The 18,013-nt window shown below is 37.5% G+C and overlaps 1 protein-coding gene across 10 annotated transcripts in view; it reads left to right on the forward strand.

Annotated features, from left to right (window-relative positions):
• The window catches only part of LOC110972487 (protein NLRC5-like), a 52,664-nt gene that overhangs the window by 20,019 nt on the left and 14,632 nt on the right, over window positions 1–18,013 (forward strand). For 3 of the 10 annotated variants that reach the window (XM_051942217.1, XM_051942220.1, XM_051942219.1), the window contains exons 9-10: window positions 4,179–4,571; window positions 13,909–14,334. The exons of 1 other annotated variant lie outside the window; for it this stretch is intronic. In XM_051942217.1, coding sequence (XP_051798177.1) covers window positions 4,179–4,571; window positions 13,909–14,334 — 819 coding nt within the window. The remainder of the gene's footprint in view (window positions 1–4,178; window positions 4,572–13,908; window positions 14,335–18,013) is intronic. 6 more of the 10 variants (XM_051942221.1, XM_051942224.1, XM_051942222.1 and 3 more) reach the window with 6 other exon arrangements.

Genomic DNA, 18,013 nt, shown 5'->3' on the forward strand with positions numbered 1-18,013 from the left:
CAGAGGGAAACATTGTTCTCTTTCCACCACGGTATTTATTTAGTGTTTTAGTTATTTGTTGTCTTTGAGTCTGAGATTTCTCTACATGTATGATCAGTTTGTAAAACTGTGTCTCTATTATAGATGAAACAAGCCAACAGGATATAAACTGAATTAATTTCTGTCAGTTTCAAGAGGGTTCTTCCATCTCAAATCATCAGAGGTCTTCTGATTGAACATCTCACATTTGCTTCAAAAAATATCATTAATTTTACATATTTAAAATTGAATGTGTGACATTTTAGGTTTATATGTCAAATATCTTCTGAGATAACAGTTGTTTATAAATGTCCTGTTGACCATCTTTCAGCAGGTTTTTTCACTCAGTGAAATTTGAGGCTTCCAGAAATGTTCAGTTTTGTTTCTCGTCATGTCATTGATTCAGAATCAGAAATATTGGAAAAGTAATGAAATAGTTTCTCATTATAGGTGAGTTGAAATATGAAAAAAAATAAAGTCATCATGAAACGTCTCATCTTTGAGCACAAATAAAATAAATTCTGATAATGCAGAAATCAACCAGTGATATTTTCTGAACCACATGAAGCTGAATGTCAGAATAATCGAAAAGTAAACAAATAGAAACAGTAAATATTGTTCGCAAAAATGAAAATAAACTTAAATGAACGATCAGAACTGACTGAGCAGATATGACAAGTTAATCCACAAAAACAAACATTTTGATTTCATATTATTGTGACATTCAGCTACATGTGGTTCAGAAAATATCACTGGTTGAGTTTAGCATCAATATTTTATTTATTAATGTGAGTTCAGAGATGGAACTTTTCATGACGGCTTCAATTTTTAAAATATTTAAACTCACCCATAATCACAAACTATTTGATCTACTTGTCCAATATTAACAATTCTGAATCAATGACATGATGAGAAAAACTGTGAAAATTTCAGGTTTTTATCTTGAATAGTTCCTGAGATTTTGTTGTTCAAACAGTCTGAAATTTCAGTGTGCAGAAAAAATTGCTGAATATGGATCGATGGTCCATTATTAAACTAAAACATTTATCTTAGAAATGATTTAATTTATCAGCTCAAATCTGACAATAATCCATATTTTATCATTTAAAACAATTCAGTCAAATCAGAGATCATTGAGGAGAAATGTAAAAAATGTTAAAACAAAAACAAATGTATGATTTGAGATGGAATGAACCAACAGTTTATGTTTAATTTAATTTTTTGTGTCATGATTCTGGACTAAGTGCTGATTTAAATGAATTGTGTATTCAGTTAGTAGGACAGTGTGTTATTTTCATGTCCATTATTTGTCATGTTGTTGGTCAACTGAACATGAATATGAAAGAGTTGATAGAAGTTAATGAAGGTCACTGACTGACTGAAGCAATGAAGCAGAGAGAAGAATGTGAGTTTATCTGTTGATGTAGAAATATTTCCTGCAACACTTTGGAAACATGTGACAGTCTGGTACCTGTATGAGAAAAATGAAAAGATGTGGATAATAAGAGCTGCAGCTCAGTGACAACAATTCAGTCATGTTGATACCTCTTTATGGAAAAACAGGAACACAACACAGAACACGAAAAACTGACATTTAAGGTGGTATTGGGTTTGTGAATATATCAGGAGTTTGAAGATTAAATCTGTAACCTGTAAAGCATCTGTTACTGCACTGATGAAACAGGAATCATTCCTCATGTGTAGTTGTATTTCTATGACTGAGATGAAATCATTAAAACATGTTTTTCTCTTCATTTTACAGAGTTCAGTGGTGGAAGTTCGGTCCTGATGAAACAACCAGGTTCTTTGTGAATCTGTTCTGTGCAGCAGCAGAGAGAGAACAGCAGACAGGAGAGAAGATACTGGAGCTGTTATCATCACTGTGCAGATCTGGAACATTTCCTCTTAAACAACAATGGTGTGATATCCTCTTGGACCTGTACTCCGATGTGGCTGAAACAGGTCTGAGAGTCCTTCCATCATTACAGTCAGTTTTCCAGTTAGCTCCTGCAGTCTGGTCCATAAAGCTCTCAGAGAGAAAGACCTCCATCCTCCTGGAAGTGCTGAAACTCCAATCAGAGAATAAACCAGTGGAGCTGACAGGCTGGTCACATGAAGAGAGTGAAGTGAGGAGTTTCCTGCAGTGTCTGCCTTATATCTCACAGCTCAGGTAAATGAATTCTACTTTACACCATTCAGTCTATACAAGGAGAAATCCATGAATTCTAATGTCATTGTACTGATTCAAACATTTCAGTGACATTCCTTTGTCATCAGTTTTATATTTCTACATTATGACTTTATCCACATGGGGTCATATTTCAGTTCTATTTCATCTCTGCCCCATTTCAGAGGGAAACATTGTTCTCTTTCCACCACGGTATTTATTTAGTGTTTTAGTTATTTGTTGTCTTTGAGTCTGAGATTTCTCTACATGTATGATCAGTTTGTAAAACTGTGTCTCTATTATAGATGAAACAAGCCAACAGGATATAAACTGAAGTAATTTCTATCAGTTTCAATAGGGTTCTTCCATCTCAAATCATCAGAGGTCTTCTGATTGAACATCTCACATTTGCTTCAAAAAATATCATTAATTTTACATATTTAAAATTGAATGTGTGACATTTTAGGTTTATATGTCAAATATCTTCTGGGATAACAGTTGTTTATAAATGTCCTGTTGACCATCTTTCAGCAGGATTTTTCACTCAGTGAAATTTGAGGCTTCCAGAAAAGTTCAGTTTTATTTCTCATCATGTCATTGACTTAGAATCAGAAATATTGGAAAAGTAATGAAATAGATTCTCATTATAGATGAGTTGAAATATGAAAAAAAATAAAGTCATCATGAAACGTCTCATCTTTGAGCACAAATAAAATAAATTCTGATAATGCAGAAATCAACCAGTGATATTTTCTGAACCACATGAAGCTGAATGTCACAATAATCGAAAAGTAAACAAATAGAAACAGTAAATATTGTTCGCAAAAATGAAAATAAACTTAATTGAATGTTCATAACTGACTGAGCAGCTATGACAAGTTGTTCCACAAAACAAACATTTTGGCTTCATTTTATTGTGACATTCAGCTACATGTGGTTCAGAAAATATCACTGGTTGAGTTTAGCATCAATATTTTATTTATTAATGTGAGCTCAGAGATGGAACTTTTCATGACGGCTTCAATTTTTAAAATATTTAAACTCACCCATAATCAGACACTATTTGATCTACTTGTCCAATATTAACAATTCTGAATCAATGACATGATGAGAAAAACTGTGAAAATTTCAGGTTTTTTTCTTGAATAGTTCCTGAGATTTTGTTGTTCAAACAGTCTGAAATTTCAGTGTGAAGAAAAAACTGCTGAAGGAGGATCGATGGTCCATTATTAAACTAAAACATTTATCTTGGAAATGATTTAATTTATCAGCTCAAATCTGACAATAATCCATATTTTATCATTTAAAACAATTCAGTCAAATCAGAGATCATTGAGGAGAAATGTAAAAAATGTTAAAACAAAAACAAATCTATGATTTGAGATGGAATGAACCAACAGTTTATGTTTAATTTAATTTTTTGTGTCATGATTCTTGACTGTTGATTTAAATGAATTGTGTATTCAGTTAGTAGGACGGTGTGTTATTTTCATGTCCATTATTTGTCATGTTGTTGGTCAACTGAACATGAATATGAAAGAGTTGATAGAAGTTAATGAAGGTCACTGACTGACTGAAGCAATGAAGCAGAGAGAAGAATGTGAGTTTATCTGTTGATGTAGAAATATTTCCTGCAACACTTTGGAAACGTGACAGTCTGGTACCTGTATGAGAAAAATGAAAAGATGTGGATAAAAAGAGCTGCAGCTCAGTGACAACAACTCAGTCATGTTAATACCTCTTTATGGAAAAACAGAAACACAAGACAGAAAATGAAAAACTCTGACATTTAAGGTGGTATTGGGTTTGTGAATATATCAGGAGTTTGAAGATTAAATGTGTAACCTGTAAAGCATCTATTACTGCACTGATGAAACAGGAATCATTCCTCATGTGTAGTTGTATTTCTATGACTGAGATGAAATCATTAAAACATGTTTTTCTCTTCATTTTACAGAGTTCAGAAGAAGTTAGGTCTTGATGAAATGACCAGGTTGTTTGTGAATCTGTTCTGTGCAGCAGCAGAGAGAGAACAGCAGACAGGAGAGAAGATACTGGAGCTGTTATCATCAGTGTGCAGATATCAAACATTTCCTTTCAATCACATAGATGATAACCATCAGAGTGATTTCCTGCTGGATCTGTTCTCTCATGTGAAGGACTGTGAGACTAAAACAGGTCTGAGAGTCCTTCCATCATTACAGTCAGTTTTCCAGTCAGCTCCTGCAGTCTGGTCCATAAACCTCTCAGAGAGAAAGACCTCCATCCTCCTGGAAGTGCTGAAACTCCAATCAGGGAAGAAACAAGTGAAGCTGACAGACTGGTCACATGAAGAGAGTGAAGTGAGGAGTTTCCTGCAGTGTCTGCCTTATATCTCACAGCTCAGGTAAATGAATTTTACTTTACACCATTCAGTCTGTACAAGGAGAAATCCATGAATTCTAATGTCATTGTACTGATTAATACATTTCAGTGATGGAGAGAAGTGTCAGGTGTGATATGTGATCGAAGAATTTCAGCTAAAATGAAAGGAAAGGTTTACAAAACTGTGGTGGGACCAGCCATGTTGTTTGGTCTGGAGACAGTGTCCCTGAGGAAAAGACAGGAGGCAGAGCTGGAGGTAGCAGAACTGGGCGGCATGGCTCAATGGGTAGAGTGGATGTCTTGTAACTGGAAGGTTGTCGGTTCGATCCTCGGCCCGTCGAGCTCATGTTGACGATTCCCTGAACAAGAGACCGAACCCATGATTGCTCCTGGTGGGTTGTGGTTAGCACCTTGCATGGCAGCTTCCGCCATCAGTGTGTGAATGGGTGAATGTGATGTATCATGTAAAGCGCTTTGGATAAAAGCGCTATATAAATACAACCATTTGCCATTTAGAACTGAAGATGCTGAGGTTCTCTTTGGAAGTGACCAGGATGGATAGGATCAGGAATGAGTACATCAGAGGGACAGCACATGTTAGAGGCTTTGGAGATAAAGTCAGAGAGGCCAGATTGAGATGGTTTGGACATGTCCAGAGGAGAGAGAGTGAACATATTGGTAGAAGGATGCTGAGTTTCCCACTGCCAGGCAGGAGGCGTAGAGGAAAACCAAAGAGGAGGTTTATGGATGTGGTTAAAGAGGACATGAAGGTGGTTGGTGTGAGAGAAGAGGATGCAGCAGACAGGGTTAGATGGAGGCAATTGATTCGCTGTGGCGACCCCTGAAGGGAAAAGCCGAAAGGAGAAGAAGAACAACAAGAGTGATATTTCTTTGTCATCAGTTTTATTTTTCTCCTGTATTTCTACACCATGACTTTATCCACATGGGGTCATATTTCAGTTCTATTTCATCTCTGCCCCATTTCAGAGGGAAACATTGTTCTCATTCCACCACTGTATTTATTTAGTATTTTTACTTATGTGTTGTATTTAAGTCTGAGATTTCTATACATATGATCAGTTTTTACAACTGTCTGTATTATAGATGAAACAAGTTGTCCGCCAGTCTAGCCTTCTTTAACCCTTGCCTCAGGTTAAGTCTGGTCCAGCTCTCCGTTTAAAGGGTTAGATTCTATCTGCCTATTAGAATTTACCTAACAGGATTCAGCAGAATAATTAAGCTGGAGTTGAGGGGTACTTGCCCAGGTTCTAACTGCCTTACATCCAAACGTCTCACCCCTCTTATCTGATAAATGCTATCCCACTAAGCAGCCCTTCTAAGTAGTAGAATTGAGTTATCAATCACGTCTGTTAATGGCAGCTCCCCTCTAAGGACTGCATGCACTTGGTGCTATTCCTTGGTTCATTTTAGAGGTTTGGAAGGAACTAACCTCAGGGGTAATGTTTAAACACACTCAAATTGGACTAAGTAACCTTTAAGAACCATTAGATGTAATGCACACAATCAATTTAACTTTTTACCACTATGCAAAGTCAGTGGTTTATAATAATTTCATTAGGCTTCTCTTTAAATGCAATATAGCGTTTTATTAAGCAAAATTAGCAGGGGCACAGCTTCAATTCATGATTAAACAATTAATTATTCCTGATTATTAAAAATTAAACTAAAGTAACTAAATTGAGCGTACCTGACAATCTTCTCTAATTAATAAATTTAGGAGAGAGCGCAGACAGTGTTGCCACTACTGTATCACCCAATCTTGACTTGCGTCTGGGAAAAGTCCACAGTTGTCCAGTAGACTCAGTACGATGTCTTCTTTGCGGACAAAAGGATTTCTTCCTTCAGCAGGGGGAGCGGAGGAGTCCTGTAAGCCAATCGTGGTCTGGCAGTTATCTCTGGAATCGGCTGGAACGTTAGTGCTTACGCCCCAGCTGTCTTCTCTGTTGGATGGTGGTGATGGAGAACCCTCGTCTGCTCAGGCTGTGGTGGGTCACTGGGTCTCCCAGCCCCGGGGAGGGGAACAGCCCTGTGCTGTTGCCTCCTTTGCCTCTCTGGGTGTAGTCGGTTCTTCCCTCTGTTGGTCTTCTTCTGGATAACTGCAGAACCTCTCAGGACTCTCCGTTTGGCAGAGTGTGGTCCTCGCTTGTTGAACAAAGTCAGAAAAAGACTTTGCCTCCAACGATGTTCTCAGCAATCTCTGGAGCCTAAGTCCCGCGTTGTCTTCCCGTCTCTAGGGCAATAGATGCGGTGAAGATTCCTCAGAACTCCGGCCAAGTTCCCTTTGCAGCTCTTCTTGCAGCTCCGGTGAACGTCTCCCGTTCTGTGCTTGTTGTACCGCGCTTTTATTCTCTCTCCTCTACACACATATCTGGCTAGGTACGCCCCTGACACCGTCTAACTCATGCAATCAACTTGTTATCACATACAGCAGCAACACAGAAGTCATGGTGTTACAGCAAATACCCAGTGTTCACATTCTGTGGTTAACACACACACATTTCAACAGGCCCTTCTGGGTTTTCCCAAACTTCCCTTTTTTCTGAGGAGGTTGCTGTGTCACCGTGGCTGCTGTGTCATGGTGACTGCTGTTTTCTGCACTTCTGCTTTTTTAAGGCCTGCACACACACAGAGAGTCTAAACAAGGATTACTTTACACAGAAACACTCTTTAAATCATTCTTTTTAGTCTACTTATAATAAACATAATAAATCATCTGAGTCATCACTTTAATCAAATCAACACTCTAGAATATATATGTTTCAGCAAGCATAATCATGTGGTTAACTTATAATGTTTCTTTATTTTGTCTGCTTCAAAACCTTTGTTACCTTTAAGGCTTAAGTGGGCCTGAGTGCTCTCTGAGACCTCAAACCCTGCATCTTATTTGACAAAGTCAACAGCATATAAAGTAAAGTAATTTATCAGTTTCAAGAGGGTTCTTCCATCTCAAATAATCAGAGGTCTTCTGTTTGAGCATCTCTGATTTACTTAGAATCATGTATACCATATTGAAATCTTTATTGAAATATTAACTACTTAAAATACACATACAAATAACACAAACAAGGAACAGCAGGAAGATAAATCTTGTAAACGCTGTCCCCTGTGTTTAAAAAAAACAACAACAACAAACAAAAAAAACAAAAACAAATAATAACAATAAGCAACTTTTCAAACCCCACTCCTCACCAGGTCAACACAAGTTAGGCAAACATAATCACAAACCAAATAAATATATTTATGTGTCTTACTTATTGGGAATTTCACATTCCAAAATTATCATTTTCTTTATATTCCGACATTATTTTATCTTTAAACATTTTTTTGAATTTGTAGACACTTAAACAGCTTTTAAGTTCATTTCTCAAAGAGTTCCAAACTCCAACTCCATAAATGGACACACACATTCTTTTCTGTATTGTCCTCCAAGACGCAGTCCGAAAATTGTATTTTCTTCTGTGATATCCATCCTGAGAAACAAAATTAAATAAATTTTGGATGGAAGCAGGCAACATTTTTTGTTTTGCTTTCCACATCACAAGTAAAATTTTTAAGTCAACTAAATCTTTAAATTTAAGTTGTCTCGAGGCAATGAACAAATTGTTAGTGTGCTCTCTGTAGCTCTTTTTATTGATTATCCGAATTGCTCTTTATTGCAGACGAGCCAAGGGCTCAATAGTGACATTGCATGTATTTCCAAAAACCTCAGCACAATAACTGAAGTATGGAAGAATCATTGAGCTGTACAGCATTTGCAGAGAGTTACAATCAAAAATGTCTTTGACTTTGTTTAAAATACCGATACTCTGGCTAATTTTCTTTTTTATGTAGTCTACGTGAGCTTTCCAATTGAGTTTTTCATCTAAAATAACACCTAAAAATTTTGTTTCATTAACTCTTTTTACAACAGCATCATCAATAATAATTTTTCCAGAGTCATTTTTACATAAATTTCCAAAAATCATATAATTTGTTTTGTCCCAGTTTAATGCTAGCTTATTTTCATAAAGCCATTTGCTTACTGTTGACATTTCTTTTTCTATTCTTCCTATTAACTCCTGCAAATCATTTCCTGTGCAAAACAAACTAGTATCATCCGCAAATAACAGAAAATTTAACATTTTGGAGGTCTCACAAATATCATTGATATACAAAATAAAAAGCAAAGGCCCAAGAACTGACCCTTGTGGAACTCCATATAATACCTTCCTATGAACTGAATTTTCTCCTTTAAAATGTACATACTGTTGACGATTTGTGATGTAACTTTCAAGCCAATGATATGCAATGCCTCTAATGCCGTAGTTGAATAGTTTGGTTAAAAGTAATTTATGATTTATTGTATTAAAATGCTTTGTGTAAGTCTATAAACACTCCTATTGTATACTCATATCTGTCAGTTGCAGCCGTAATATTTTCAGTTAGTTCAATGAGAGCTAAACTTGTGGATCTTTGTGCTCTAAAGCCATATTGATTTTCACTAATTAGTTTGTTTCTCTAAAAATAATGTTAGTTTTTGAGTGAACCATTTCTCAAGGATTTTTGAAAACTGAGAAAGCAATGACACTGGTCTGTAATTGTTTAATTTATGTTTATCCCCACTTTTAAAAATAGGAATTACTTTCGCAACTTTCATTTGCTGTGGAAAAATACCAGTTTTTATAGACAAGTTGCAAATGAAAGTAACTGGTTTCAGAATGCAATCAATGGTTCTTCTGATAATTTTCATATCAAGATCATTGCTGTCTGTGGAGGTTTTATTCTTGCTTTTCATTACAATAGCTAAAATTTCGTATTCATTTATATCACCAAGAAAAATTGATTGCATTATTCTACTTCCCATTTCAAACATGTTATTATTGGTTGAAGTCATTGAGTTTGCAATAGTAGCTCTAATGTTAGTAAAAAATAAATTGAATTCATTTGCAATAGATTTGCTGTTATTCAGCAAAACATCCTTCTCAATGAAATAGTCTGGCAGCTGATTTTTTATTACTTTATTCAATACATTCCATGTTGCCCTCATGTTCCCATGATTTTCTCTGTTTTCTGTTGTGATAATCTTTCTCAGCTTTCCTAATAATAGTTGTTAATTTGTTTTTATATATTTTGTATTCTTTCTCACTATCAAGTGTCCGTTTTAATATAATTTTTATACAATCTATTTTTCTTTTGACATGCTCTTATGATTCCTGTTGTAATCCAAGGCTTTTTGCTTTTGTGTTTTCTGTTTTTAAGAAGTGTTAATGGACAAAATTTATTATATAATGATAAATAGGTATTTAAAAATGACTCATAAGCTTGATTAACATCAGAAACATATACTTCAGCCCAGTCTTGCTTCAGAAGTTCACTTCTGAATTTATTGATAGATTTCTCTGATCTGACTCTGAAGTATGTGGCCTGATTTAGTCTTGCATATTTTATAGGCTGCAAATTACAGACGGTGAATACAGGAAGGTGATCGCTGAGGTCATTTACTATCAGACCGCTTTGGACTATATTCTCTGTCTCATTAGCAATAATATTATCAATTAAAGTAGCAGATGCTCCCGAAAATCTACTCGAATGTGCAATTAATGAGTGAAGGGATCGCATAGATAGTGAGTCTAAGAAATCAGATGTAGCGCTGCTATTAAATGGGTTGCAAAAATTTATCTTAAAATCCCCACCAATTAAGAGAGTTCTGTTGTTTTTTTGGCTATCTAATAGCTTTTCAAAATGCTCCTGAAAATCCTGCACTTTTGAGTCATGTGCTCTGTAAATGCATGCAGCGATCACATTTCTGCTCTTCTGCATTTCAATTTCAACTGCAACACTTTCCATGATTCCATCGATGGCTACAGATATTGATTCAATAATTTTACAGTTCATATTGCTATCAACAAACAGCATGACTCCACCCCCAGCACCATTTCCAGGTCGGTTTGTGTAGTACAAATCATACCTTTCAAGTACAAAATCTACTCCTCGGTCCTCACTAAGCCAAGTTTCAGAGACGGCTACCACTTCAAATCGATAATTAAGTGAGTTTAAACAATTTTTAATTTTATTGAAATTTGCATATTGGCTTCTGACATTAAAATGAATTAAGGACACACCATCTCCTGAATACCTATCAGAGTTGAATTCATCTGCAGTATAATATTTACAATTATTATTGATGTTGCTCAACAGGTGGCTCTCAGGATCCAGATCCATGTCAAAGTTATGCATTCTATGTTCTCCTGAGTCCCTTCCCATGTTAAATATTTCAGAATAATTCAGAATTTTTTCACAACAGTGTGTTCAGCCATTAACAACAAAATAAAGATACTCCCAATTGTAAGACAAGTAGTCAAACCCTTGGTGACTGTAAATCCCCCTTCCATGCCCTCACACTGTTCTCGGTTTCCCCCGTTTCCCCACACCCCACCTCCCCCCTCCCATTCATAAAATAAAACCATACTCTCCATCGAGTGGCAATCTTGTCACTCTCCCATTTTTATAATACATTTTAGCTGTGTTCTGTAATAATGTCAACTATAATCAGTCATTTCTCATGTTTACAAGCAGGCATGCAGTCATCTAGAGTCTTACCGGTGATGTTTCACCTTGCTTAGTTGCTCAGACTCAAGAGGAAGTTCTCTGCTTGATTTGGCTCCACAAATAAATAGTTCTTATTTCCTTGAGTAAGCTTGATCGTGGCCGGGTACAGAAGAAAGGCTTGAAAACCTTTTACACGGGCTTCATGCATCACTTTGTAGCATGATTTGCGACGTTTTGTTGTAGCCTCCGAGTAATCCGCAGCTAGCTTGAGTTGGATTTTGGATACCTCAGGCGGAGTCTTCCTGGCCTCCTGGAGGATTTTATCTTGGTCAGTGTGCCGAAGACACTTGACGATCAGCGAGCGTGGGCGGCGAGGCCTGCCGTCCTCGGTATGGGGCTCAGCAAATCTTCCCAGCCGGTGACATTTCATCAGCTCCGGGCAAGCGTCAGCAAACTTTGGGAACCATTTGGGAATATTTTCAGTCAGAAAACTCAGCGCATTGGTTCCTTCGACTCCCTCCTTTAAATTAAATATGAGAAAATTGTCTCTACGCGCCTGAACTTCCATTCCGGTGAGTTGTTCTTGTTGTTTACGCATTGTTTCCAAACACTCTGCCACTGACTTCTCTGCAAACGTCAAGCGCTCCTTTACGTTTGCAGTTTCAGCGCGTATCACCTTTATTTCTTCCGTATGCTTACTTAAAGTGTTGTGTAAAGAGTCAATCCGCTTTTCCAAACGGCCCATACGTGCTTCAGCTTTTGTATCAGCCTCTTGAAAATATTTTGCCATCAGCTCTTCCATGGCGTTCATCAAACTTGCGTCGGGGTTGCTGAGGTGTTTGTGAAATTCAATCATGATTTGACGTTTGGCTGCACTTGACTGCCTAGTTTCGCACATTGACAAAAGGCAACTTTACCAGCAAATATGATCCTTGTTACATGTTAATCAGGCTACACATTCCAAAAAAATAGGCTTTTGTCTGGGAGAGTGCACCACCGGTCTCACCACACCGCCGCCATGTTGCCAACCGTCTCCATCACACACTTGTTGAACCAAGAATAAAATTAGCATTAAATATAATTTTTTACAATGGAATGTGTGACATTTTAGGTTTATATATTAAATATCTTCTGAGGTAAAAGTTGTTAAAAATGTCCTGTTGACCATCTTTCAGCAGGTTTTTTCACTCAGTGAAATTTGAGGCTTCCAGAAATGTTCAGTTTTATTTCTCATCGTGTCATTTATTCAGAATCTGGAAGATTGAAATCATCATGAAATGGTTTCTCATTATGGATGAGTTGAATATAAAAATATTAAAGTCATCATGAAACATCTCATCTTTGGGCAGAAATAAATTTAAAGCTCCAAGCAGTGTTGAACGGGTCCTCGCATCCTTGCTGGTCAGCGAATTCAAGCATGTCCACCAGGTGTTGCTATGACTGTGGCTGTGTCCGAAATGGCATACTAACGTACTACATACTACATTCTCAATGAGTATATACTGTATACTACGTACTATAAGTATGATTAGAATGCCAACCGTTCACACTGTAGTATACTACTCTGTTTCCCATAATGCATTTCAAACCTCCGACGACAAAAACCAGAAGTACGGCTATCAAATATCTCAGCTGAATGCCGGCTTCAGGTCGATTTTACGCTAACTAACAGTTGCATAATTAATGTGGCAATTTCAAGCCGGCACTCCTCATGCAGTTATTAGCCAGATTATGCGAATCGTTTCAGTTGTAGCTGCAGGCTACTCGAGGTAGCTGCTACTTGTTCTGAATGCAAAACGAGCTGCTGCAACTAGCTGCTAGCATTCAGTAGCACGTTGTGAGGCGTCTGACAAATTTAAAACGTTGGTCAGAAATGCCTATTTCTCAAATCTGTGGGGTGATTAGGATGACTACTTAACCACATAAAATAAAATAAAAATCGCTGCGGTCCGGCCACAGATCCCGCGGAGGCTTGCATTTCGGTGGATGGCTCGCAAAGCATTATGGGGCGGTTGAGTATGACTAGTGTGGTCACCGCGCATACTTAAAAATTTTCCGGATATATTATACATCCGGGTATTTCTCGCGTACTCAGTCTTTTCATACTATCTAATGTGAACGCACTACATACTTATTTTGACGTCACACTTAGGATGAGTAGTACGTTAGTATGCGATTTCGGACACAGCCTGTGACTGCATTTTGATCTGTGGATGTGATGAAAGCTGGACTCTGATCACACATGTAAAATTTCAGGCAGATTGGAGCATACACAGACCAGTTACACAGCATTTCCTGTTCCATGGCGAAATGTCGAAAATGTCAAAATTCCGACATCTGAGTGTGTGGAAATGCGACATTTTCGCATTTCCACACACTCAGAGTTTTGCGGAACATTTTGATAACTTTTGATCACCCATGACTGATGTATATCCTGGCCAAATTTGAGTTCTGAGGTTTTCTGTTGATGTAGAAATATTTCCTGCAACACTTTGGAAACATGTGACAGTCTTGTACCTGTATGAGAAAAATGAAAAGATGTGGATAATAAGAGCTGCAGCTCAGTGACAACAATTCAGTCATGTTAATACCTCTTTATGGAAAAACAGAAACACAAGACAGGAAATGAAAAACTGTGACATTTAAGGTGTTATTGGGTTTGTGAATACATCAGGAGTTTGAAGATTAAATGTGTAACCTGTAAAGCATCTATTACTGCACTGATGAAACAGGAATCATTCCTCATGTGTAGTTGTATTTCTATGACTGAGATGAAATCATTAAAACATGTTTTTCTCTTCATTTTACAGAGTTCAGCGGTTAAATCTCGATAAAACGACCAGGTTCTTCAGGAATCTTTTCTGTGCAGCAGCAGAGAGAGAACAGCAGACAGGAGAGAAGATACTGGAGCTGTTATCATCAGTGTGCAGATATAAAACATTTCCTCTGAATAACATAAATAATAAATATCAGAGTGATTTCCTGCTGGATCTGTTCTCCCATGTGAAGGACTGTGAGACTAAAACAGGTCTGAGAGTCCTTCCATCATTACAGTCAGTTTTCCAGTCAGCTCCTGCAGTCTGGTCCATAAACCTCTCAGAGAGAAAGACCTCCATCCTCCTGGAAGTGCTGAAACTCCAATCGGAGAAGAAACCAGTGGAGCTGACAGGCTGGTCACATGAAGAGAGTGAAGTGAGGAGTTTCCTACAGTGTCTGCCTTATATCTCACAGCTCAGGTAAATGAATTCTACTTTACACCATTCAGTCTATACAAGGAGAAATCCATGAATTCTAATGTCATTGTACTGATTAATACATTTCAGTCATATTTCTTTGTCATCAGTTTTATATTTCTACATCATGACTTTATCCACATGGGGTCATATTTCAGTTCTATTTCATCTCTGCCCCATTTCAGAGGGAAACATTGTTCTCTTTCCTCCACAATTAGTATTTTAGTTACTTGTTGTCTTTGAGTCCGATATTTCTCTACATATATGGTCATTTTGTGAAACTGTGCCTGTATTATAGATGAAACAAGCCAACAGGATATGAAGTGAAATAATTTATCAGTTTCAAGAGGGTTCTTCCATCCCTAATCATCAAGGGTCTTCTGATTGATTCAGTCTCAGGTTTGCTTTTTGAAAATGATCATTAAATATAAATATTTTAAATGGAATCTGTGAAATTTCAGTTTTATATATGAAATATCTTCTGAGATAAAATTTGTTTAAAAATGTCCTGTTGACCATCTTTCAGCAGGTTTTTTCACTCGGTGAAATTTGAAGCTGCCTTAAATGTTCAATTTTATTTTTGTTCATGTCATTAGTTCAGAATATGAAATACTGGAAAAGTAATGAAATGATTCCTCCTTATGGATGAGTTGAAATATGAAAAAAGTCATGAAACATTCCATCTTTGAGCACAAAAAAATGATAATGCAGAAGTCAACTTGATATCTTCTGAACCACATGCATCTGCATGTTACAATAATACAAAACTAAATATAGTGAAATATTAAATACTTGGTCACAAACATGAAAATGAACTTTCATAACTGTCTGAGCAGATAGGACAAATTGTTCCACAAAAACGTTTGCGACTCGAATGTCTAGGGTAACCGAACCATAGCAAAAAGAAAGCGAAACAATGCTGAATACCAGTATGGTAGGCCGGATTTATTTTTAAAAGTGACAACAAACGCAGCAAACGAGGGGGTTAAAAGCAAATGGATGCTTCTGAAAGAAAAGTAATAAACATACCCAAAGGTGACCTTCTTTATGAAAGTGGTATGACAAAACTGGGAGATAATAAAAGATCATAGATACAAAATATCCCTCTAAACCAAAATACAAGGGAATAGCATGCCTAACTAAATTAACAATGAATTCCTAATATTCACACACAAAATAAGTACCACTAACATCCTTCCAAAGTCCCTAACTGGACAGCTCAACTCCTGAACTGCCGCCGAACATTGCATCACCGAGCCTTCTGAAGTCCACCCGGCACCTGGATTGGCAGAGGTTGTTTTCCCGAACCAATCCTTCTTGAGCTCCTTGGCCACAGGCGGGACAAAACCAGGGAGATGTAAGACGAGCAGCTGTTGACAATACCAGTCCCTCCAGGATTTTGCAGGCGTTTTTCGAGATTGTTGTGGCCGAAAACGCCTGAATTCGCGGCAGCTTTTCTAAAAAATTGCGATTTAAGTTGCGATGTTTTAAGCTTATTTATTGCGATGAAATTGCAGGAAACGGGCACAACTGCTAAAAAGTTGCATTTTTTCCAGCTTGTAGAACATGTTTCAACACTGTAATTGACAATATTTATTCTGAAATTAATTATTTAATATTCCAACCCATTTCCATAAAAGCTTGCACCCCATGGTGGGAAATTAGCAGCAGCCAGATATTCGTGTAACATGACGTGGTTGGTAGATTTGCGGCACAAAACGATAATTTATTGTTGAATGAATCATATTTGGACATATCTGTCAATGGCTTAAAAACTTAATTTCACTTCCTGGCACACACGTGTTCACACACACACGCTCACGGTTTGTCTCGTCAATTAACAACAAAAGCACTCAGAGAGCACAGTCCTCCACCAAGACTGTTCATTACCTGACCTTGCGCTGAACACAGGTGTGTGTTATACATGTTTACATACCAAATTGCGTGATCTAAATATGTAGCGGGCGGCAGGAATTGATGGGACTCAGAAACACCCCCACAATTTAATCAGTTGTTCCTCGTGTCATTTCTGATACGTCCACAGTGGTAGATTAATAGTAGTATCGCAATGATGCGATTGTCAGCAGGCCGCGTTTACTGCCATGGTTGCCGTGCTGCTATCAGATGCCGTGTCGCTATCTCAATGGCAAATCTTTAACCCGTTGCGCTTCAGTTGTGCTTCAGTGTCCCGCCCGCGGTACACCTTGAGATCTGCAAAAGCAATTTGCTAAATGTCTGAAACTGCAAACGCGATTATACAAACACTATACGCCGATGGAAAGCTTAGATTCTCATGAATCCACCGGTATAAATCACTTTCAGATGTGATTACCACAGCAGGTGAGAAAAACACATTTGTCTGACAAAAACAAATATTCATCCATCCGTTCTCTATACACGGCTTCAACGCACACAGCGCGACTCACATTTCCGGGTTCATTATTTGGGATGTCCCGATACAGATTTTTTGACTTCCGATCCGATCCCATTTTTTTAATGATGTGGTTTGCCGATACCGATCCGATCCGATCCCTACATTCTCAGAGCATTAAAAATAATGCAGCAGTATCAAAATTACAGATGTATTTTATTTTGCTTTAAAAAGAACAATCCAACAAATCTCATAATAAAAAAATAGTTTCAAACCATGTCTGCAGAATACTTCAACTTCAAAAGTCATAACAAAACTAAAACTTTAGTTTTACACAAAAATAGATTGTTAGAAATAGAAAAATAAATAACCCAGTAGCTAGCTGAGCTTAATATTCAATGCAAAAATAAAATAGTTTCTCTTTTTTCCAGTGCTGGTGCTGAATTTCACCCAAAAAGTTCTACATTTGTAAGAAGAACACAGGGAGTAAAACAAGTGAGAACTCATATGAGGAGTAACTGTAAACTTCTACACTTTAAAATGTAGTTGTACAAATGCACAGATTCATGCATTAAGAAAATGAAAATGAGCCTTTTTTCTCTTCAAAAGTGCTGGTGCTCAACTTGCACACAAATACTGAACAAAAAAGTGCAGAATACAGGGAGTAAATCAATACTTTTCCTTTAACAAACTGTAAAACCCTGTCTTACATTCTGTTAGGGTGAACAGGGCTTAGTTTAGCTGTCTAGCCATCAATAATGAGGTGAAAGTTTTTCTTAATGAAGACAAGCTTCTCTGTCAAGTCTGCAGATAAACGGTTTCGCTTCTCATCCAGTACATTTGAGGTAGCACTGAAAAGTCTCTCACTGTCCACACTTGTGCAAGGGGTAGAGAGGAACTTGGTGGCAACAGCAGCCAGAGAGGGTTTTTGTGTAGCATGCGCCCTCCAGTACTCCAGTGGACTGACTGACCTGGGGATGGTTTGTTCAGAGAAGTAGCTGTGCACTTCAGTGACAACTGAAGATGAGGTGGCACATCTTGTTTCAACCTCACTTTCTTCCAAAATTTCATCAAACACGCTTCCCAGTTTGTTGCTTGCCTCCGCTGGTCTTGCACGTGGGGTTGGACTCGCTGGCTCACTGCTGACTCTGCAGACCTTCTCCACAGTCTCTAGGAGTGAGGCTTTGGCACTTTTCAGGTTGGCTGCACTTGCAAAATACCTAGAAATATTACAAATAATCATTAACTCACACAAATGATACCCTTGGTAATTAAATAATTTTGGCAAAATAAATGTTAAAAGACTTGCCT

This window comes from Acanthochromis polyacanthus, chromosome 22 (assembly GCF_021347895.1).
Source record: "Acanthochromis polyacanthus isolate Apoly-LR-REF ecotype Palm Island chromosome 22, KAUST_Apoly_ChrSc, whole genome shotgun sequence".
NCBI classification, from domain to species: Eukaryota; Metazoa; Chordata; class Actinopteri; family Pomacentridae; genus Acanthochromis; species Acanthochromis polyacanthus.